At 36.7% G+C, this 25,268-nt stretch overlaps 1 protein-coding gene across 2 annotated transcripts in view; it reads right to left on the bottom strand.

Annotated features, from left to right (window-relative positions):
- Positions 1-266: 266 nt before the first annotated feature.
- Positions 267-25,268, bottom strand: part of PDS5A (PDS5 cohesin associated factor A) — an 80,768-nt gene continuing 55,766 nt past the window's right edge. For both annotated transcript variants that reach the window (XM_080629852.1, XM_080629853.1), the window contains exons 19-33: positions 23,896-24,056; positions 21,121-21,244; positions 19,814-19,972; positions 19,494-19,562; positions 18,688-18,824; positions 17,841-17,964; positions 17,365-17,569; positions 16,742-16,856; positions 13,575-13,707; positions 12,673-12,792; positions 11,777-11,839; positions 6,349-6,494; positions 5,007-5,112; positions 3,286-3,638; positions 267-1,466 (exon numbers count right to left, since the gene is read on the bottom strand). In XM_080629852.1, coding sequence (XP_080485978.1) covers positions 1,463-1,466; positions 3,286-3,638; positions 5,007-5,112; positions 6,349-6,494; positions 11,777-11,839; positions 12,673-12,792; positions 13,575-13,707; positions 16,742-16,856; positions 17,365-17,569; positions 17,841-17,964; positions 18,688-18,824; positions 19,494-19,562; positions 19,814-19,972; positions 21,121-21,244; positions 23,896-24,056 — 2,019 coding nt within the window. In that variant the 3' untranslated portion in view covers positions 267-1,462. The remainder of the gene's footprint in view (positions 1,467-3,285; positions 3,639-5,006; positions 5,113-6,348; positions 6,495-11,776; positions 11,840-12,672; positions 12,793-13,574; positions 13,708-16,741; positions 16,857-17,364; positions 17,570-17,840; positions 17,965-18,687; positions 18,825-19,493; positions 19,563-19,813; positions 19,973-21,120; positions 21,245-23,895; positions 24,057-25,268) is intronic.

Below are 25,268 nucleotides of genomic sequence, written 5' to 3' on the forward strand. Positions count from 1 at the left end.
CAGAAGAGGAACTGAGGCAGGGGAAGCCAAATGAACTGCTCACTGTCACTCTGCAGACCAGCCCCCTTCTGCCCATAAAATTTTACAAGGTAAACCACTGCAACTTCATCTAACCCCCCTTTTAAACTAGCAACTGTCTGCATTACGTCTCTGCTCAATTCAGAATTTCTATGAACATCCAAGACCATGCAGAGATACAGCAAGTAGTTTTCTGCTAAAGAAAATGATAAAAAAAGAAATTAAAAGACTGCCACATGACACCTAGAAGCGTTTATTTTATGCAACAAACTTAAATATGATCATGTGTACATAAAAGTGTACACTGTATCTATGCTGAACAATGCCAGGAAACATAATATTGATGCAACAATCTTCTAAAATAAACATTAAAAAATGAGCCTGGACAGGAAGACAAAATGCAAAACAGACTTACTTCCAATCAGCACAATGCTTAAAATTGAGAGCAATCCTAAACATTTCCACCTTTCCTTACAAAGCTGCCAAAGTCCAACTATTTTTAAAAACTGATTATTTTTTTTTGTTTTCTTTACATCAATAATAAAAATCTGGTGACAAACATTATAAAATCAAATGCTGGACTGCCTTTACTCCTTTAAAATTTAGAATATTCCAACAGAACCGTAGGAGTAAAAACACTTAAAAGTGATATATGTTTTTATAAAACAAACATCAATATGTACATTTATTGCAAATTATATTAACCTAGAATGGAGGGAAATTAAAAAATGAAATGTCTACTTGCGAATTAATAATAATTTTAAGTGATTACTTTCCCACTCTGATAAAAATCAGAAAGCAACATTTATAAAATTGCCACCACATGACTTTTCATAGCAGGGAACTGAAATCTGTACATCCTATTTTTGCAGAAAAGTAGGCAGGCAGAAAGAATTATACATAAAACAGTCTCCAAAAGTAAAGCAAAAAAACTTTTTTTTTGTGATTTTTTTTCCTCTAGTCTTGTTTCAAATCCATTCAGTAGACTTCTACTGTTGCTGTGAAACATGGGAATACCTGGCTCTAGAATCATGAATTTTCAATGTCAGTGTAAGGACCTCCTCTGACTTCCTTTAAAAAAAAAAATGCAGCATGAAAATTAATGGTGTAAATACACTTTTTAACTCCAGAATGCAGGAACTGGAACCAAGTGTTAAGCAATTTGCTTAATTATTGACTTTTCATAAAAAAAGTCTCTGGGGAAATAAGTACAGATGCTTTTAGCCTCTTTCTCAAGAGTTTCTGCTTTACATTTCCATTGAGAAGGATTAATTTCATGTGAAAGGGAAGCATAGTTTTCCTTCTGGTTTCAGAGCTGAAAGCTGTGTGTTTTGAAGTAATTTCAGTTCCTGTACAGGAAATTTCTGAATCCTAGTTTTTGCAGAAGCTTGGAGCATGCCTTTATTTGGCCTTCATTTCCTCCCTTTTCGAGCAAGTTTTCTTTTTACCTTTTTTAGGGGAGAAAAAGAAAATAAAAGTTAAGTTTAAGGACATGGAAATTACAATTCTGCATGAAAATCCTACCTGTATTGTTTACATTTTAGCTTTTACACTCTTTATAATGTGACTTTTTCCAACTCCAACTTTCACCTTCTCAGTGATTACAGTTAATTGAATAGAACTTCACTTCCTTATTTTATATCATAACTTCCTGAAAAACTGGAAAATATGCAAGTTGAATAATAATTATTCCATAACCAAGTCATGTTTTTTTCAGCATAAACAGAAACATAACTTTCCATAGTTTTCACTGGAATCAGAGGATAAGAATGATAACTTGTTATAATTAACTGTCTTTAATTACCCAGGGTTGTAAAAATAGCCTTTCTTAAGAACAAGCATTACTTCAAATGTTTTTCAAATATTTACAGTAAGTTGCACATCTACTTAAAAGCAATAATAAAATCTATCAGACACGCTATTTTCACATACGTTTTCCTAGAAGACAGACAGATTTGTTTTGATATCTTACTGTATGAGCTACAATAAAAAACCACAGAATTGTCCTGTATAAGATGCCTGCTACACCTTAAGGAAGCCTCCCTCTGCTATCTCTGTATCCTCAGTATCTTCCTGGCTGCTCCCACAGGCCTTAAAAAGATCCATTGCATTTTGGGAACATTCTGGACTTGAGTCTATCTCCAACAGTGAATCTCCATCACTTCCAAGCACCTGGCTTCTGAAAAACGTTAACAATGTTTTGGTATTTTTTCCAAGAACACTGAGGTATTACATATTTAAAGAAGTTCTCAGATACTGATGGCTTATTATAGGCTATGGATAGTGCAGTTTGATAGGAAGACTTAACGAACCTGACGTATAAAACAAGCATTGCAAGGGAGTACACAGATGTTACTCTCTTGAATGACTGAACAATTTACTAGTGTATGAACCTTGCTGTGAGAGGAAAAGGTAATTCTTTTTGATTGAGTTTCTCTGCAAGATTCTCTTCAATTTACAAGATCTCTAGAAAGAAAACACTCCAATGATTCTTTCTTCCTTTAGATTAATTCATGACTTCTTCCAGCATACTGGTTTGCTGATCTCTCACTGCATCACAACTTTGACCACTTTTGCATTAACATTATTATTGTATCAGCTAAACAGATTTCTCAGTGTTTATGTGCATTCGTGGTTTGTTTATATTGGAAATCAAATCAATACACTTAAACACTGAAGTACAGAAAAACAAATTCTCATCCAAGAGCTGTTTTGTAGTTTATACAGTACCAAATTCTGCTTTTGATTTACTTAAAATATATATATATGGAAATATTGTTAATATTAAACAAGCACAGACCCAAAATATCATAAAAGAATTAGTCAGAATCACAATTTGTTGTGTTTACTAAAAACAGTTTTCAAGCCTTTTTTTTTTTTATCAATGAACTGAAGCAGAGCAGAGCACCTGAATTCCTGTGTAACCTGACATTAATGAACGCACTGAAATACCCTCAATTCTTAGTCCTTTTACAAAGCAAGACTAGTAAGGGGAACCATGATGCAACAAACAAAAAAGTAAAATTCGGCGAAAACAGGTTAATTTACCCTGTCCTGACGAAACAAACTCAGTTTTTCCAATTCTAGTTGCCTGCTACTTTAAAAACCAGAACACAACATAATGTATGTTGCACCACAGTGTTCATAAAATCATCATGTTTCAATTAAAACTTTAACTATGCTGGATCTGTTATAATTGGACATTCAGGGACTATCTTGGGACAAGAAAAGCCCACCCCACCCATGTGTTTTATTATTTATTTTTACCTTTGTAGATCAATTTGTCTCTGTGCTGATGCTGGCTTTTTTGCTGTGTCTTGCTGTTTTGGTGCTTTGGCATTACCTGCCTCTAAACTTCCTGGACTTTCTTGACTGACTGCTGCCCTTTTCCTTCCCCGGACAGGTGGTTTGTTTGTTTCCTCATTTTTTGCAGTGGTGCCCTGAGGTTCAGGTTTGGGTGGACGCCCTCTCCTGGTTTTTGCTGCGAGTGATGGTCCTGTTTCATCTACATTTTTTTCTTCTGGTTTTTGATGAATATTCTCAGTTCCAGATGCTGTTGCTGTTCTTTTTTTCCCACGTTCAGTGCTGTTCCCTTGTGTAGCCTGATCAGAATTAATCTCCTATAAAGTAAAGATCATGAATGTGAAGAAAAAGAAGATTCTCAAAGGTGAACTGAAATTGTTACCTCCTTCCAACAGAAACACAAGTTTATAAAACTGTAAGTGTTCTTACAAAAAACACATCACATCATCTTAGGCCTAGTTTTACTAAATGGCATTTCAGGCATTAACCTTGCAAAAAGGTTTTTTCCCACTGTGTGTAGTGTTTGTATCTGTTCCCAATGTATCTTTTAGCTGCTTGAAAGTGAGATTACAGCAAGATTAATAACCTCAGATCCTCCCATGAGGGTTCTTCTGGACAAGTTCCTTTTACTGCCTCTTTGCCAACTGACAGGAGAGAACTGAGGAGCAAGAGTAATGATGCTGGTACAGCAAATGGTATTTACTTCAATACATCCAAAGTTTGAGACCAACCTTAAGTAAAATGCAGATTATTAAAGCCCTAAATGCCAGTAAAAGGAAAAAAAACCCAAGGCTTTCAAATAACAAAGGGAGCAAGACCTAGTCTCAAATTAAACTTGCTGTCTTTGCCATTTCTTTGTCATGTCTGAAGAGGTATGGCCTATATGCATGTTTTCCTTCATACTGAACAAGGTAATGGAAGTGATAAAATTTCACGAAGCAGTGTCTGTGTATGTGAAACAGAAAGGGTAGTGGCAATGTAGGTCTCTACACAGAAAAGTATTCACAGGGAAACAAAAAGGAAGCCACTGGATGCTAGACCTTCATTTGAACATTGGCTTCCAGAACAGTTAGGAGGAGGGGCAGAGAAAAGGGCACTGAAGAAGTATGGCGGGGATTAACTCTCCAGTTTCAAACAAACCAATTGAGGCTACTCATTAATGTAAGTGCTGCATCTGAACCAAGGACCTTTTGTGTTAAATATTCCACCATTATTTCTTAAATGTTTAAATAAGTCAGGCAGTATCTGTTCTTTATTAGTGTTCTAGCAGCTTCATAGCAGACATTTACAACTGCTGTTCCCAGGAACTTTACAGACAACCTCTCTGATAATGTCAACCAAAGCCAAGTTTCAAGAAGGCAGAAAGCATTTTTGAAGATTGATTTCATAAAGGCTTTACCTAACTTCCCTAACTTTTCAGAAGAACCCTATTTTGGGGAAAGAGCAACCAAAAAAGGAACCATATGTTTCTCAGCCAAGTTACATCGCAGACATGCAGATCCCACAGTGTTGTACTGCTGCCTGAATTGTACTGCTGTGCCCAGGCACACGACTTCACATTTACCTTTGTTAAACTTCATGCAATTGTACGTTTTGTAAGTTAAAACTGCAGCGAGATGTAGTAAATAGACCCCCGATGCCAAACTTATTATACAGATACAGTTCATAAAAATACCCTGACATACCTTATTTTTCACAGGTTCCGTCTTTGCTGGTGTAACTGAAATAATCCTCACAGGATTTTCATCATTTTCACTGACCCCAGTTTCTGATATATCTGAACTTTGTTCCCTGGTAACATAATTGAAGAAAAAAATAAAATATACAGAACAAAAGAGAAAAGACATTTCCAATTATTTAAAAATAAAAATAATAATAAAAAAATTTAAACAAATGCAGACAGGCTAAATTAATTTACAAAAATAAGAGAATTGAATTTGCCCAAGTTCACACACAAATTTTCTTTCCCAGAACCGGGAAAGGTCTAGAAGGGATTAGCTACCAAGCCAAATCCCTTATCATCGACACAATGCCATATAATGCTTTTTGCAAACTTAAGACCAGTGCTCTACATGAGGCTGTGTTATTTTTCCAGATAAAAAAAGCCAATACTGGCAAAAGTAGTGAAGCAAAATAAAGACCAGCAATTCACCACCAACTTCAAATTAATTTACACAAACATACAGTAGTTTTAAAACCAAAATAGTATAAAAAATACTCACAATTATTACAGCACATATCATGCACACTTACAGAACAAATTCTGAACTCAGTTATACTTCCCTTTGGCCTTATGAAATGCAGCAACTAGAGCTGACTTTCTCTACTTTCTTTAACTCTTAGCCAGTTAACCAATCAAAACCAAATTAAGCCATCTTAAAACCTGAAAGTGTAAACTGTTTCTCCAGATTTATGACAAATTTAAAAACACTGGATTCATATAAAATAACACTTAGTAGAAGAAAGACTGAATGTTACAGTGATACGTTGCATCTTTCCACTGAGATCCTGGTCCTCGTCAGCAAGTTCTTTTTAATTGTTCTTAATCTTAAATATTTAGTCTACATCAAAAATGCCTGTTGTTACCAATCAGGATTAATGCTAATTTATACATTAAAAAAAAAAAAAAAAAAAAAAAAAAGATGTGTGAGTTGCAAAAACTGTATGGCTGGTCTCTTCAGTTCTGACGCAAAAATATGAATATTAACCACCAGCATTTCAGACAGTGTAGCAGTACAGCATTTCTTCTGTTCTATTATATGTAATTATACCTAAAGACTGGGCTGAATTTTTGTCTACTAAAAAAAAAAAAAAAAAACAAACCCACAAAAAAAACCCCAACCCGAAACAAAAAGGAAAGATGGAAATTTTGCCTACAGACAACTATTATATTTCTTAAAATTGAACAAAATAAAGGTGCTCTTCAAACACACTGGCACAAACCAAATCATCTCCTGTCTTAAACATGCAAGCACACTGGAGAAGATGAAGCAGAGAGTTACTGAAAGAAATTTCAAACTCCTTTACCTTGATCTGTTTCCTGCAGAAGAGCTCAGCTCAGAGTTTACACTGATATTGCTTCCAGTCTCTGATCCTGTAGTTCTGATGTACGGCCTCCTTCCAGTTGCAGACAATGGTTTGTTTACTGTACCTAATACACCAGTTGGTTTTGGCTGGAAGAATATGTTTAAATATTAAGAAATAGCAACTTCAGATAGATTCTTGACTTTTTAAAATACTTACTTGACTATTTTAAGGTACTTTTTATTTTTTTCTGAATTAACAGTCTCAATCCCAGTGCCACCAGCTCAGAGATACAAACCTCATCTTTACTTTAAAAAACACTGTCTGTCCTACTTTTATTTCTTATAATTTAACAGCACCTTATGAATTGCCTTGCTCTCTCTCATGAACGGACAGCAGCTGGAGAAGTCTCAACAAAAGCCAGAATGTTACATAATACTAGTCTCAACATGGCTGAGAGCCTCTGGGTAAGGATGAACGGGGAAGCAAATAAAGCAGATGATGTTGAGAGAATCTACTATAAACCACCCAGGCAGGATGACACCACTGATGAATTATTCTACAAGGAAATAAAGGATAAATCTAGATCCTTTATTCACCCTTGTCTTTATGGGCGATTTTAACCTCCCAGACATCAACTGTGAGTATCATACAGTGGAGTCAAACAGATCCAGGAAATTCCTGAAGCACACTGAAGGTAACTCCTTGGTGCAGGTACTGTGGGAGATGATTAGGAAAGGGGCCTTCCTAGATCTGTGGCTTGTAAACAGAGAGGGAAAACAGAGTGAGCAAAGTGGTGATTGGTGGCTGTCTTAAAGAGATGACAAAGTAGCCGAGTTTCAAATCATTGGCAATAGGAGAAAAACTACCACCAAACTTTGATCCTTGATATCTTTAAAGCAGACTTCAGGCTGCCGAAGGAGCCAGTTATCAGAGAGAACTGTGGGACGTTGCTCGACGAGGTTGGTCACCTCACAAATATGAGGTGATAAAGCAAAGATGTTAAATGCTTTCTTTGCCTCTGTCTTCAACACCAGTGATGGCCCCTGGAATGTCCTTTATTAGATGACCATGACTTGGGGGAGGGGGGGGGATGATTAACTTCTAGGAGACCCTGAAATTATTTGAGACTTGCTGCTTCAGCTGGATGCACATAAATATATGTGGCCCAATGGGATTCATCCCAGCGTACTAAAAAAGCTGGCTGTTGTTAGTGCAGGACCTCCCTCCATCATTTTTCAATGGTCTTGGGAAACCAGAGAGGTCCCAGTCGACTGGAAGATGACAAATGCTTTCCCAATTTTCAAGAAGGATAAGAAGGAAGATGCTGGTAATTACAGGCTTGTCAGTCTCACTTCAGTGCCCAGTATAATTATGGAGAAGGTTATTCTGGGAGTTACTGAAAAACACTGGAGAGACAACACAGTCACTGGTCATAACCACCATGGGTTCATGAAGGGAAAATCCTGCTTAACCAACATAATTTCCTTTTATAATAAGGTCACCCTTCTAAGTCACCAAGGGAAGCCAGTACATGCGATGGTTTTGGACTTTAGAAAAGCTTTGGATACTATCTCACAGAATCCTTTTGGATAAACTGTCCAGCACACAGCTAGGTAAGTCCATTTAATATGTCAGGTGCGCAACTGACTGATGGGTCAGGCTTAAAGAGTCATAGTAAACGGGGTTACATCAGGCCAGTGGCCAGTCATCAGTGGGGTTCCCCAAGGCTCAATTTTAGGGCCAGTGCTCTTAAATGTTTTTATAAATTATCTAGACAGGCATGTACATTAAGTTTGCTGACGATACTAAACTAGGAGCTGTGCATTCCCTTGACAGGAGAGAGAGATCTGGACAGACTACAGAGCTGCAACAATCACCAGGAGTAAGAAATATAACAAAACCAAGTGCCTGATTCTCCACCTGGGATGGGGTACTGCTGGTTATACATACAAACGGAGGGAAAGAGAGGCTTAAGAGCAGCCTTGTGGAAAGAGAGCTGGCGGTTTGTGTTGATGGCAAGTTGAACATGAGTCGACAGTGTGCCCTGGCAGCCAGGAGGGCCAACCATGTCCTAAGGTGCATCAAGGTTCCATGCACTTCCTCCATGGTTGAAGGAGATGACTGTCCCACTCTACACTGCGCTGCCGCAGTCCCAGCTCGAGTACTGTGTGCGGCTTTTGGTACCTCAGTATAAGAACGACATTAAACTATTAGAGTTTGTCCAGAGGACGGTGATCAAGATGGTGAAAGGCCTTGAGGGCAAAACTTATGAGAAGTGGCTGAGGTCACTTGGTTTAGTCAGTGGAGAAGGCCAAGGGGTGACCTCATCACAGTCTACAACTTCCTCAAGGAGGGCAGGAGTGGGGAAGTGCTGATCTCCTCTGCCATGACCAGCAACAGAACACAAGGAAATGGACTGAAACTGTGTCAGGGGAAGTTCAGACTGGACATTAGGAAAAGGTTCTTCACTGAGAATGAAGGGAAGTGGTAATGCACAAAGTCTGTCAGATTTCAAGGAGCACCTGTATAGCACTCCAAAGTCATACAGCTTACCTGTAGGTAGTCATGTGAAGAACAGGGAGTTGGACTGGATGACCCTTATGAGTCCCTTACAACTTGAGATATTCTGTGATTCTAACACCTTGTATTTGCAAAGCAAAGCACCTCAGAGAAATGCCTTCCAAAAGGTAATACAGAATTAGGTTCACTACAACAGTAGGAAGTTTGTATACTTTTACTATACAGAAAGCTAGCATAAAAATATTTAACACTATCTACTCCTGGGTTCTCTGATACAGCGATGGTATTTTAGATCTTGATACAGCTGGTGTCTGTTGACCAATCAACCTGGTCAGGCTGGCTAGGCAGCCTGAAGTTTTTATTCTGCCTCTGGGGAGTAGTCAAGAAAGTTTTCATAACTTGCATGTCACACTCTTCATGTAACTTTATATTTCATCAGAGACCATGTTAATTTATTAAGACATTCCCACAAGAAAATATAATTCCCATGTGTGCAAGTTATGAGGGAGCAGGCAGGAGAGAGATACCACAGATGGTAGGAAACATTTGGCTAGTAAAAAGAAAAAGCTATGATCTCTGCAGAAACAGCCTGTTACTGAGCACATGATCATTAGCTGCATCATGCTAGTGCTAATACTGCCCAACACCTACTTAAACATATTATTCTTATATTTTATTTGCTCTGTTTACTGAGTAACTCAGTTTTACTGCATGTCCACACAGAAGGGCAAGGAAGCTGGTGAACGATCTGGAGCGCAAGTCTTACCAAGAGCGGCTGAGGGAACTGAAGTTGTTTAAATTGGAGAAAAGCAGGCTCAGGGGAGACCTTATCACTGTCTAAAAGGAAGTTGTAGTGATGTGGGTGTCAGTCTCTTCTCCCAAGTAACAGGACAAGAGGAAATAGCCTTAAGTTGTTGAAGGGAGGTTTAGTTTGAATATTAGAAATAATTTCTTCACCAAAAGGGTTGAAACAGGCTGCTCAGGAAGTGGTAGAGTCACCGTCCCTGGAGATATTTAAAAGACCTATAGATATAGTGCACAGGGACATAGTTTAGTGGTGGACTTGACAGTGCCACATTAACCATTGGACTCGATCTTAAAGGTCTTTTCCAACCTAAATGATTCAATGCTTTTATGAGTACTTTATAAAAAGTATGAAGTATTCTGCACAGCTAACAGAAGAGAGGAAAAATGTTAGAGAGAGGAAGTACTTCTGCACAACCAGGTTGTGCAGAATTTTGCAACCATGTTGCAAATTTCTGGCACCTACTGCCATAAGAGGTTCTGAAGGCAGAGGTTTAAAATCAGAGCAAGTAATTTTGTTAACAAGTCCATACGCAAATCTCAAAACCAACAGGCACAGATGCAGAGTCTAGCATCCCATCATGAAAATTATGAATGCTGAGCGAGTAAGAAGGAGAATGTATTGCAGAAAGTGACCAGACTTGCACCCTCTCCCTAATCACATTGTATTGGTCCCTCTGGAAGAACAATACCAGGCAAAAAATGACCCACTGGTCTCAGTCAGTGGGGTATCCTTACACATCTTCATTTTCTGTAATGGAAGTATGCAGAAAAAGCAGCACATGCTTGTGTATTCTATTAGGCATTAAATAAATGTTGTTTTTTTTTCCCAGAACATTAAATAGCTTTAGTCTACATTGCCGAATGTCTTATCGAAAGAGAAATGTGGTAAGTTTACACAGCCAACTAAACCTACTTCAAATGTTTACCTCATTACATTTGAACATTGCCAAAGGTGAAACAATCACAGCAGTAGATATATACATTCTTCTGAAGATATTTAAAGCACCAGTCTGGTAGCAGCTGCTGCTAAGGAAGGTTGTTTTTTGCTTGCCTCCTCCCTTCCTACTTGTAAACTCCAACCCAGATGAGTAGCGTCCAGGCTTGTGTCATAGGGTGAACATGAAGCAAGGAGACGAAGGATTCTGACACTGAGCAAATCTCACCAGCAAACCTCACCCATATGAACTGCTCTGATAGCAGAAACCTTTTGTGTAAATGAAAAATCAGTGTGAGAAGAAGCCATTTCAAATGATATGGCTACGTACAGTGATCATCTGTCTCTACTCTTACAATGAACAATTACCACAAAGTTTTGCTCTAACTGAAGACTTCAGGAACCAATGCAGTAACAGTTCATGGAACACAGAACATGAAAACTAATAAATGCACATGAAATTTATATTAAAACCATGATTTATAGTGTTCTAAGGATTTTATACTTTACAGGTTATCCAGCATTCTTTCACTAAGCTCAAGAAAAAACAAAAGGTAACTTTTTGGGCTAGACTAAAAAGGATTCTGACATAATTTAATCAGAACCTAGGAAAGAAAAACCTAGAAAGTTTCAGAATCCCAGGAAAGGACAGCTCATGGTAAAAGGTATAAGAACAGGTTCTGTTTTTTTTGGGCTTTTTTCCCGTTATTCCCTTCACCATGACTTTGTATTTTCTCTCCCCTGCGAAAGTTATCAGCCAAATTATGTCTGAAACAAAATAAGACATTCAAAAAGGTGTAGCTGAATTTAACAGCATTAACAGCTATATTAAAAATACTGAGATTGAAAATTTAAGACCTCCTATGCTAGTGGTGTCACAATTCAGTATCTGCATCATAGCTTTATGCCACACTTATCTGAATAATTGAAAAACCTATAGTTATGTAAAAAACATAGTTAATAAAGAATCTATGCCTCAGTGCACTGGTAGCAATCCTGGTTGTCTACTCACCAGGCATAATGGTAAAGGTGCTAAATATGCCATTAAAAAATCATAAATTATTGTACATGAACCCTTAACACCATTTTTAAACTACAGCAGTCCAAAACACTTCAAATAAATCCCAAGTAATATTCAAAGAATTGTAACACGCCAAAATACAGTACCTTTCCTGTCAAAAGAAGAACCCTTGTCTCTTCTGAAATATAATTCCTGTCATTGCAAAAATCCTGTATAGAAAATAAAATAAAAATCAGCATGTGTTTTGATCTCTCAATCTTGCTGTTGCTTTTTCATATATACATGACTGATTTCTCAAAATAGATGCTACTAGAGTGCTACAGGTCTTTCACGCCATGCAACGTGCTACAAATGAATCAATCTACTAAAGATAGGTCAAAATTGTATTTTGGAAGAGATGTGTAGCAAGCATTACTGAATGTCAGTCAGTATGTCATACCTGAAGCTGGGATTAGCATTTCTCATTCTGAATTTTTTTTTTTTTTTAAACAAACTCTGGAAAGGCTGTTAACTAACAGTCTAGGACAACGAAAAATGTGAATTACATTCTTCAGTACAGCCAACACATCAAGTCTGGACCAGGGAATTACTTGGGTTCCACTTACACTTTTTAGAAGTATGCCTCTTAAAGCACATACTTCTATTGCTGACAGTCGAGTTGTACTCACCAAGACTATTACTAGGCAACAAAAGGACCAAATTGTACAGCAAGCAAAATAGTCAAACAGCTACTGACAGATATAAACATACCATTGGTAAGACAAAAACATACCCTTTTTCTTTTTTGTCTGCTTTGCATTCCAATTCAGATATATAGTCAGCTTATACATACATTCTCATAGCTCTCACCTGGCTACAAACATTTCTGGCACATGTTCATAATAGACAGCATAGCATACAACCAATGTTCAAAAAAATTAATTGCTGAGGATAAAATATATGCATTTTCTCACTCATGATGTTAAGTTATGGTGATAACCAGCTTTCAAACATAAAAATGGAAAGTATTTCCCCTCATTACTTTGGAAATTAACAAATTTACCTTCTCAGGTTGCGTAAAAAATTTGGTTGGCAATACAGGGTCCTTCGGTGAATCTGCATTGCACAAAGCACTTTTGCTGTTGATGACACATAGTGCTACATCACACACTGTATAAAGTTTCTGAAGAAAAAATAAAAAGACAAGCATGCTTTAGGAATTACTGTTTTAAAGGGTACAGAGAACAGAATTCTTCAAAAAGTTTAATCTATGTGTTGAAATAACCACCACAAAGGACATATTTTGTAACTACATCATTAACAGTACTGTTGGCTTTTCAACCACATACAAGAAGTCTCTGGTTTTCATATGACTTTACTTTTAAAAAACTAGTAATATTTTACATGCCTATGCTGTAAAACAGAATCACTTGCTCAATCAAATCAACATAAATGGTTTCTAATCTCTGCTAGAAACTAAGAGGTTTAAAGTAGCTGTATAATGCAGCATTTCCTCCCCCAAACCGCAAAAGACATTTATGTTGGGAAACTAGGCAGTAGGAGTTAAAATAAGGCAGGCAGGCAGAACTAATATTTAACAGATTTTGTTTATTAACTTCATCAGGTATTATGTGCTGGATAAGGTCAGCAAAGTTCTGAAAGAATAAGATTGGCAACATACAGACAATGCTTGCAATTAACACTCTCTCTAAAACATCATAAAAACGTCTGAACTAGTGCTTTCAAATTTCCTGCAAATCCTGTTCATCAAGTGTTGGGTGATGGGCTGACACATTTATTTATTTATTTATTAATGACACATTAATATATTATTTATATATATTTATATATAAAATATATAATATAATTATAATATTATATATAATATTATAATATAATTATTTATTAATGACATATTAATTTATTTATTAATGACACAACACTTATCTGAATTGCTTTTCTTACTTCATTTGCCTTTGGCTCATCAGGAGACTGAGCATCTCGGGTAAGCTTGATGCTTTCTGCCATCTTTTTCATGAAGGCATGGCTATTGTTCTCATTCTTTGTCATTAAAACTTCAAGCATAAACCACAGGCACCTAAAAAGCCATAAAACCACAAGCAATTATATTCCAGCTTTTATACTGTAGCTCCCCAATATAGCAACGTCTTAAAAATTTTTATCAGCTGCACTAGCTTTTCTTAAGAAACCACAATCAATTTGAAGATATAAACAGGTAACATCATCTGAAGGTGTAAACAGAATCTAGATTTTAAACACACAGAGTCTTAATTATTCTTTTCAGAATAAATCTGCCAAATTAGTGTGCTTCATATTGTATCTATAGATGCTGACCAACCAAACAAGGTTTTCCTCTTCCAAATATGAACAGAAGCAAGAATCTTGGTGCTACCATCATACAGATGAAATTCTGTAATCACTACCTTCGGGTTCCTATCAACAACGAACCATAACCATACTCAAAACAGGCTTAAACAAATCACACTGCTGCTAGGCTATGTGGTTTAACACAGGAATTCAAATAGGAGAGGAGATCCAAAACTGAGCAGGTCAGATTTTTGCTAATGGTCCATATGGGAGGAAAAGAAATCCTTACAGATGGACATAATGGAATTAGCTTTCCTAATTTTCTTTCTTTAATTTATTTATTGGGAGAACCCATTATATTTTGACTAAAAATTCTGCTTTAAAAATTTTTCAATTACGATATAAAGCACAACTAGTCCATCCACACTATCATTTGCTATCAAGCTTTACAGCTGCAAGTGGCTAGAAGGTCGTCATAATATGGTAAAATTTTACTTAGTTGGGAAAGACATATGGGCGGGTATGAGAAATGCAGGCTTCACCAGTAGCTAATTTAATTCTGAAGCTCTAGAAGAGAGATTATCTTGTAGAAAGAGGCTAATAAAAAACTAGAAGAACAGGATGACTGAACATCAGAATACCCTGTCCACAAAAGCCCCGGTCTTCTTAACTGATACAAATTAAAAATTGTAACACAAGAGATGAAGGAACATTTCTCTCAAGAACTCAAAGTAAAAGAGGGTTGTGCTCTGTCAAAACACTTCAATAGTTATCTGGTGTTGAGATAAAAAAAGGCATCTATATTCTGACTTGCATCAAAGAGCTACAAAGGCTTTAGTAAATAAATCTCTTGGATACCTTTACATCCATCTGTTCACTATTCTCAAGAACTTAAATGGGATGACTACAGTACCGAAAAAATTCCATACTGATCCCGCTTCTACAAAACCAAATATTACTACTGAGGACAAATTTTACTCTGGTAATTCCAGTTAACATGTACCAACTTCAATAGTTTCACTTCCTCACTAAGTCAACAAACCAAATCATTATCAACCCCGAACAAGACCTTTCCAGAACAACAGTGGGATTTCACACAGAAAAAACCAGGCACCTAGAGGAACACAGTCACATGAAGGAAGTTCATGTGTATCACTGTATCTATTTCAGTATTTTTGGAATATGAATTTGGAAGAAAAAGACACTGTCTCAATCTGAGAAACAACTCCAAACATACCTCTGCAGGACAATTTTAAACTTCCTAAAGATAAGTATCACAGATTATAGTTAAGGAACTTGCTAAGCATGTATTTACTGTACATGACTGAATTTAGGCCATGTAAAACCAAGACAAACCAGGGAGACAACTGCAAAACACACTTCCAAGTCTGCTTTTCCAAGTTTGCAAGTGTCTATGTTAATACTTTAAAGTGAACACTACGAGTCTCAGAACTCTTGAAAGCAACTGTATTACATTATATGAGAAAAATGTTTTGCATTTATCTCAGGAGACTACTCAAAGAAGTATTCCTGCCAAAATTCCTGTACAGAGTATTTCTTTGTTTGGAGCAGTCCTCTCTGGCTAGTTTAGCCAGCCTGTGACAAACATGAGGGAAGAAATCTGACAACAAAGAAAAGCTATACAAAGGGTGTCAAAAAAAGCTCTAGTGCACTACAGGAAGCACTTCTTGGATAAGTGTTAACTCAAGAACTGTGAATCCGAATTTGTTCCATGTATTTTGGATAGAGCAAATGCTGGAGGATGCTTTCAGATGTTGGAAGGAACAGGGGGTCCTGGGAAAAAATGCAGACTTGGTTATTAGGTAAGAAGTCTTCACTGACTTCAGATTCTGACCAGGTGTGAGACGAGTGACTCCAAAATCAAAACAAATTAAGTTTTTCATTTAAAGAAAGAATCAGGCTTGGATCCTCACAGATGAAGGTGCAAAAAGAATTAAGATGTGAACTCATCAAGAATGAACTGCTTTTCTGATGATGTATGTTGTAATATGTGGTTATACATGTCGTTGTAAGAGCAACACTACTCACAGTTCCATCAAAAATAAACACAGGAAAAAAACCCCAAAACACTAAAACCAAAGTTCTGTGTGTCTGTGTGTGTGTGTATGTGTGCTTTAACAACTTTTAGAAACTGTCAAAACTATTTTTTAAAATTCATTACAAGACACAAAGGAATACAAAAGTTATACTTAAGGTATGAAAGATTATTTGAGGCATACAAGAAGGTCTCAAAATGGAAGCAGTAGAGAACATGCTTCTTTATGACAGGCCTTTGTACACTAATCTGTACTGAATACATCAAGAGGCACTAAGCTGCAATGCAGACAGAGTCCAAATGATAAGTCAGCAGCAAACTTAACACGAATTCTAGTAGATTTGCGTAGGGGTAAAAAAAAAAATTGGTTTTCAAGTCCTGGAAAATCTCTGTATCTTACAATATCTGAACTGACATTGCTTGGCATCCCTTAAGTGCATTGGGAAATTCTACAGATATTACTAGACACAAATACAAGAATCTAAAATCATTACTTTATGAGAAGCCAAGACAACTCCACTTATTTGGTATACTATGGTGTGACCTACAGGCTACCATTTGGGCTTTCATAATCTACTGCTAAGCAATAGTTGATGCCTTCTTCCCTTGGTTAAAGTGTTACACACTTCCATGATTACTGTTTTGCAGAATGCCATTGATGAGTGAAGAGTACCTCTCTTCCTAATCAGTTTTCTCCAAGCATGGAAAAATTCTCAGCATAACAATTCCAGAATCACTTGGCACTTACTCTTTGACATCACGAAGCTGATCAACATCCTGAGGTTTTGTGAAATCTGGATCATGTGCCAGTAAGTGAATCATGTATGGTACCACATATTCAGGCAGCAAGGATAGCAATTTTTCTACAATAACAACAACAACAAAATCATAAATAGCATCTATATTACCCCCACATACACATCACAAGAAGCACTTTTTCAAAGTACTACTTCTTCAAACATGGAATGTAAAAATTTCAACTTGCATTTTCTTCCTACAACTTTCACTTTTAATGAATCATTAAAAAGAAATGAGTGAGTTTTACTACTAAGAAACTGCTTAATCTTATTTCAGGAACACTGTGATAAAGCCTCAAATATCAAAAACCACCGTTTTATTTTTTGAGCAATACAACTACCACAGTAACACCACTATATTTTACAAGTGTAATTCTTAGCAATGTACAGAAAAGTATTTTATGGTTTATGCTAATGCTAAACTACGTAAATTAAGATTTGAATGTGTCTAATATAAAGATGAGGAAACAAATGAAACTTATTCAGTATTTCTTTACAGAAGCAATTTGCTTTAATCACTATTCCTTTCAGTTTACTATTTGATTGTTTTTAACAATTTTACTGATATACTAACCATTAGCCATAGGATTCTGCTTAATATATTCTCTTCGTATACTGATGTTTTTGAGCAAGCACTGTCTGGCATGTGCTCTTCTCTCCTTCACAGGGTCTTTGGCACACAAAGCGAAGATTGCCATATATTCCAAAGGGAGCAGTAATTTCACAAGCGCCTTATGCAGTTTCTGGGCAAATATCTGCCTCACTTGGTAGCACTCATCCTACAGCAAAACAGAAAGAGTGCAACTATAAAAAACTTGGGTTTAAAACAGAAAAACAAAAAAATAAAAGAGGCACTCTAGGTGGAATTATGAGGAGACTTTTTAAAATATCAACAGGTGCAGCACAGTAAGTATCTTGAAATTTCAACAACTCTTAACAGCTGCAATGAGAAATAGAAAATACTCAAGTGTAGCAGCAACAGAAGCTCAGATGTAAGGACTCTGAACTCAATTAATTAAAAGTCACTTCAATTCAAATGCAGTTACTTACATTAATGACAAGTGCACAGAGCTGGAACTGTTCTGGAGTAATTATTTCATGGTAACAGGGTTCCTGTGCAAGCTTCATTATTGCACTACCAGCAGCTAACCGCAGTCGAGACATATCTGATTTACTAAACAAACATGACGGGGGGGGGGGGGGGAAAACAACAAAACAAAATTCACTCAATGATTCTTAAATTACTTGCATGACACAATTTCTTCTTTTTATAAGACCAATGAGCAAGTAAGGCTTTTCTTTGTCAGATTAGATCACAGTTCTATAACTTCAGATAGAGCTAAATTAATCCAACCAAATCTGTGAAAATAAGGTGCTTGCTTTCCCCACAAAATAACTGATTCTACTAAAATACTGAAATGAGTCAAGTCTCTTGTTCTCATATCGCTGTCTAAATGAAAGCAATGCTTTTGCCACAGGTTTTGTCTTTCCTTCCTTCACTCTCAGAATGAAGATGAGGTGCAAAGTTACCTCACTGCTGGAATAAAAAAGCTCCACCCAAAATCACCCAACTCCCAAGTGTGTTAAATCTCATCACTCAGTTGTTTTCAAAGACACTCCTGCAGGTCTTTTACTCCCTAGTATGTCTTTTACTGTCAAGATATCTACAGGGTTCCGAGTTAAATTATGAGTAAATTACAAGAAAGAAGGAGTATCAAGCATACTTTTTTTTCTGCCATTTCACTTCTAATACTGAATTCCAATCAGATCTGTTTTCTAACATCCCATTAGCCAATACTGCTCTCACCTTAAAATTCTGAAGAAGCTCCAAAATAATTAATACTCTTTGAAATTCTACAACAAAACTGATGGTAGCCTGAAAGGAACAAAATCTGACCTGATCCGCTTCTGTTCTGTCAAGTCTCCCTCGCTGACTAGCATAGCTGATAATAACCGGAGCGTGGAATTTGCAGATTTTGACTGGTTGTTTTTCATGCCCAACAGCCAGCGTACCAAAAGTTTAATTGCTTGCACCTATCAAACACAAACAAATCAACAATGAACTTACTTCCAAGAGCTGCTAAGTCACTAAAACCTACTGCTGTCAAATCAACATTTCCACAGAATCCTATTTTTTTGAGCCTATTTATTTTTAAGGAACAGAACTAAGCAGTAACTATTTACAGAGTGAAGGAGGAAGTAGCAGTCTGTGACACAAGGACATCTCAAATATGGTTCAGTGTCTTCACCAAGTGCATTTAGACTATGCCGGATACTTCCTACATGATTAAAGGTAAGAGCAACTAGATAAACATTTCTAGAAATGGCCATAAGGTTCACAGTAAATAGCCTATAAAGTTGAATGAATACAATTTATTAGGGTGTCAATTTATTTCAACTCTGTTTACAGTCAGTAAAGCCAAATCAATTCTATTGGAAGGGAAATTAAAACTTTTGAATCTCAATTTTCTCAACATTCAGCATAATTAATATTGGTAAGTGAAGACACCAAAATGTGTAACTTTCACCAGTTCTACAACTGTGTGTATAATCCACAAAAACTCCAGAACACTGCATATTCTAAGGAGACTAATGCAAAGGTACTCAAACGGATTTATTGTAATACTCTCTGTTTCACAACTTGGAAAAAAGTAGATTTTTAACCTCAAATATGGGCATTATTACTGACAGCAGATCACTCACCTTTGCTAGTACTTCTGGAGAAACTTCTTCATCTGGAGACCACAATTTTCCATTTTTCTCACCTGTTGACTACAGACATTCATGTAAGTTTAAGAACTGGTTCAACTTGTACAGAAAATGCAGAAGTAAAAGTGGAAAAAAGTCAAGGACTAAGCTTTCCTTCACACAAAGATCTTTTATAATGCAATTATCACTGTACTAGCCATTTACAGAACATTTCTTTATTTACTCATTTAACAGAAAAAGCTCTACTCCCCACAGAGCTGACAACAGGCAAACAGAATAATGAGGACTTTCAAAAAAAAAAAAAAAAATCTTACCCTGTCATTCATTAGAAGATCTTTCACAATGAAGTTTGCAACAACAGATTTCATTGGAGAAGCAAACTGGTCTGGAGCCAACATAGAAATATGACCCAATGAGACTAATGGAGTTATAAGTTGTTCTGGTACATCAGCATTCAAACTTCTACTAAGTGGCTGAGAAAGGGGGGAAAAAAATTAAAAAAATCAGCTATAGATAAGTAAATTAGCATGCCTAAAAATAATTTATTTTCCTGCTGGATTGCTACTGAGTTTCACAGTTTTTCTGTAAGAATTAATAACATTAGCAAATAAAAATGGAGAATGAATGTGATTTCCTAATTAAGAGAGTAACCAAAAATCTCAAATGATATAAGGGCAAAACAAATTTTACAATCTCTTCCCATTTTAATGGAGAAATACATTCAGACCTAGGAGATATGGGAAAAAGTCTGACTCAATTCTACTCAGGAGCTGTGAAAACCTAAATTGTAACTGCAAATGGCAGAAAATAGTAGCAGGTAAAAAACACTTGGAAACCACTAGGGACATTGCTGTTAGCAATCAGTATTTCCCTTCTAGGAAACAATCACCAGGATAATTCTGTGCTGCTGTATCACCCAGCATGCTCACATCATATTCTGGTGTTAGGGAAGAAATATGCACTCTCAGAGAAGTCTAAGCAGAGACCAAACTCTTAAAGCTTTTCACACTTCTGAATTGTGACCACGTTCAAAGATAGCCAAGATTAAGGACCTAAGATATTCTACAAGTGCAGATTAGTAATGTTATTATTTAAGAGATTACAGTGAAAAGTAATAAACCCTCTGGTAAGGAGAAGGCGACTTTCCGCTTTACAACTTGTCTAAGCAAGCAGTAAGCTAATGTCTGAGCCTAAGAGTCACGTAGTTATTCTGCACTAACTTCCTTTGTAAGAAAGTACCTGCAAGGACCTTAAAGCAAAGCTATTTAATAAAAGTTCGAAAGTAGAGGATGTTATCTCTCATTAAGTATCTCCTAAATGTCCTCACGGAATTTAGTGTACATCATTCCAGCATATTTAGCTTACTGTCCTCTAACTTCTCCTGTGCAGACAAAAAGGAACACCCTATCTATCAGGCATCAGAATACTACGAAATCTTGACTGTAAGAGAGAAACATTAATCATTTGCTATTGTAATATTAACAGCTTATCTTGACTACCATGCACCTGTAGGCTTCCCAACCTCATAAATTATCTGTTAATAAACAGTCTGAATTAATGTTAATTAGTAGTATCAATTAAGAACAACAGAAACAGATCTTAAAAACAAAGCAAGACATACCTCAAAGATCTGTGCAAGCTGCACTTCTTTATTCGAAAATATGGCATGTATACAGTGAACAGCTTGTTTTGCCTGATGAGGAGTGCCTCTTTTTGCTTTCTGATGCAAAATGGGAATTAGTGTTCTGTGAACATTAAACAAAATATTTCAAAATGCTATTTGGAATCTACAAAAAGAATAAAGCTCTTCACCTATACAAATCTATCCTCTCTGTCTTACAATTCACCATTCTTTGATGTCTGTTCAGGAAAGATCATCATCCTAAGTGAAAAGCAGGATGGAATTGTATTAAGTAATACTTCTTGAACATCTGACTGTTCACATTTAAGCAGAAAAAAGCCCACAGGGAAAAATCAAGCATGAAAGAAAATAATGATTAAAATAATGCAGTTTAGGAAGCCAAACAGAAGGTACGGGGAATCTGGCAGGTTCAGCTAAGGTAAACACCTGGGGTTGTTACCCATGCTTGGAAGCAACAGGGCTGAAGGAAATCTATGAAAGCTAGGAATAACTATTAAACAGCAGTATGTTTATATGCCTTTACTGCTTAAACTTTGGTCTTTAACTGCAACATATACTCATGTAAACAACTGCTTGGTTTTGAGCTTTTGCATTTCAATCCCATGAAATCTATCTGCTGCTAAGAGGCCATGGAAGACAAGAGCAGGGCAGAAGCCACTCTAGAGCCCAGGTCAAGGTTGGCGAGACTGCTTGGTTCTGCTTATGAGAGCCCTGGAAGGCAAGAGGTCATTGTCTGAGACACTACTCATGAGGTTTACCACACAGCTCATCCAGCAACTGACAGGAGAAAACAGAATTATCTAGAAAGAGTCAGAATCATCTAAAAGAAAATTCCTTGTGCTCCTGAAAGGCAGAGTAACAATACAGCATTTAGTACATGGATTATTTAGTATCCAGCCTTCACTGACACATTCTACATAATTGAGATCAGCAACAAGAGGTGGAAGAACAGCTTGCAGGGTTGAAAGAATGAATTCTCCTACAATTTCCTCAAAAAACACACAAAACCCCAAAACAAACAGAAGACTTCCTAGAAAAATGTTAAGAGTATCCTGAAGTACGAAAAATGTCTCTTCTGAAACCTGCCAAGACTCCACAAATTGAATTAAGAACTAAAATAGCAAAGAATTCAGTAAAACTTAGTTAAAATAAGCTTCAATGCCTAACCTACAGTTTACATAGTGTAAATATGGACACATTAAAGGGACTTTGCAAAGCACTGATGCACCAGTTACACACCATATACCTCCTCACACCACAACTGACGTAGACCTACAAAAGGTAAAACCTGACATGTTTACATGCACCTTTAAATGTTTACATCTACAAGTTTACACATAGTGCACAGGCTCTATCTGAGCACACCAATGCTTTCATCACTCTAGAGTCATATGGCAGTCCACATGAGGAAGAACTTGGGCTACCGCTGGTGAACACTGCTTCAAAGGACAGCAAGCAGCTTGCTTGCTTTAAACAAGTGGTTTAAAACACCTCAACATAACAACAAAACACAGGTCACTTGAAACAAACTATCTTGCTGATTATATAAAATCTTCCATTTATGATAAAGATTTCTGAATATAAAATCTGGAACATCTACTTGTCCTCAGACTTCTTTTTCTTTGTGTCACTGTAAACACACTGACCTGGTTTTGGCTTTCAGAACATTAACCTCACTTGCTTGTAAAACATCCCAAAGGCTAAACCTCCGGTTTTGAGTGTTATATTTTTAAGTTATTTGAGACTGCCCAGACTATACTTCAGCAATACCTTGCTAAGGCATGAAGCCGAAAGAAACGTCATCAATACCAGCTCCTTTGACAGAAGATGGCATACCCCAGCAATGTGCAGTTTCGACTAAACTCTAGTATGGAAGTACAGACAACTATACTGGGAACTATACTGGCAATAGGGATTGCTGTGCTTTTTCTTCTCACTCCTACAAATGTCTTAAAAGGAGTCTTGTATGTGAACTTCCAACATTTTTCTTTTGCCCAAAATCTGACTCAAATCCACAAAAATTGCTCAGGTTGCCTCTTCAGTTCCCTGACAACTTCAGGTGTACACTGGTATGCACTTCAGCATGGTAATATCTCAGATGCTATTTCAATAAATAAGAATTTGAAACCTGTGCTCTACAATCTGGATTAGTTAGTTACTAAGAGGCTAATTTTAAGGTCTTAGATGTTACCCACACGGTTTTCAATAGCCTGTGAATACCTAGTAGATTATGCCGCTTTAATCAGCAGTTAAAGCATGAATTGTATAATGATGACTTACAGAGAGCCAATTATTCTTTGTTAGAAATTTATGCCTGCTTTTGGATCTTGTTTCCCAAGTTGTTTCATAACAAACAGAGCTGTGAACCATCACAGATTTTACTTTTGTTCCTTACAAAGATAGAAAAACTGCATGAAGGGCAGACAGGAGTAGAAACGATGCCAAAGAATTATATCTTCACCATATTCTTGCTGTTGCTTATTTTGTAACCTGGGAAACATGCTACACACTGCTTTTAATATGTCTACTATGAGAAGAGTGTTAAGTACCAACTATCATCTTCAATAAATACACAAACATTCCCAGAACACAAAAAACAGAGACAGAAAGGTAGTAAAGGAATACAAAATGATGGAAGAGAAGCTGTTCACATTTACAAGACTATAAAGTTAATTTTAGGGGCAACATACTGAATAAATGATCAAGAGGAAGAATTTCAGGTACGAAAAGCAGCATGTAAAGAAATACACTCACGATCTTATCTGTGGCAAGTCTGTTTCTATTTTGTGACCCGTGTTTCTGAAAATCTGTATGGCTGCCTCAGCTACCTTATCATCTTCCATCCTGAGGCACTGAAGCAGAGACTCATAGGTCTCTGCAGAGTGGAACGAGGTAGGATGTGTAAAGGACAGAACCTGCAGACAGACATTGAAACAAAGGTATATCTATTTACGGTAACTGAATCATCAGAAAAACAAAATCATGGCTGTTCATGAGCATTATCATCATCATCAATATCTATTACATGCTCATATGAGATTACTGCGTTCAGTAAGTCCATTTTAGAGAACGTGATACAAGCATTTTCAAATAAATTAATCTACGCTTTGGTCTTCAGGTCCTTCCATCTTCCAAACATTTTATAAGATACTACATTACTTGAATATGTAAATGTATTTATCAAAATGAACACTTCTTCGAAAGTATTCATCTATATTACAGTATACTTAAGAACGGTTTTTTTCAACTTAATTTAACTGAACTGAAATCTTAACTTCTCCAGAATCTATAGTCTCTGAGCAGAAAAGAAATTAAGGAAGTTAAGGTACCTACAAACAAAATGGATTACTAGCCGTTTAATCTAAAGCTAACGAAATATAACACATCCTGTTAAATAGAATAAACATCAAAAACAAACTAAGCATGCAGACATTCAAGGTAAGGTAAGAGAGAACAAGAGCTTCTCCCAAAGCAAAACTATATTAAGTAAATTTCAGATCATGTAAGGTAGGGAGAACAATGAAAAGTTGCATGTATTTTGTGAAATCTTTGGATTTATCTTGGTTTCTTTGATCAGAGTTGCCCACTTGCATGAGTATCGATGTGTGAAATAACATTCTCAAAGATATCCACGTCACAGCAACAGAATCTTCAACCTTGGCAGATTTCTGAGTTACATTACTTCTTTGCATGCTTCCATATAACTATTTCTACCATGGCTGTCATCACCAAATTTGGTGTGATGTGTCTCCATAAACTCCACCTCATTCACTCACACTTCTGTAAAGTCTCACTTAAATTATGTAACCTTCCCCACCTCTCTCTGTTTTCATACTTCCCTTTTGTAATATGTTGAAAATAAAGTCTCATCAGTGAACTGCCAAATCCATCACAGATGTTTTCCAAATATTTCAAATCCTTCTTTCTACCCCAGCCATTTCTCATCACCACACAGAACACAAGTTTCCCCATCCCCCTTTTTTCCCCCTCTACATAGCTTGGCTCTTGAGTATATTGCTTGCCCTCCCTCCAGGATCACACAGGTCCCAAAGACTGTACCTCTCCTAATTTCCCCATTTCTCTTCCTCTCACTTTACCTCTGCACTTTCTTGTAAATGACTCCCCTA

The sequence above is a fragment of the Psittacula echo genome (genome assembly GCF_963264785.1).
Source record: "Psittacula echo genome assembly, chromosome: 1".
Lineage (NCBI taxonomy): Eukaryota > Metazoa > Chordata > Aves > Psittaciformes > Psittacidae > Psittacula > Psittacula echo.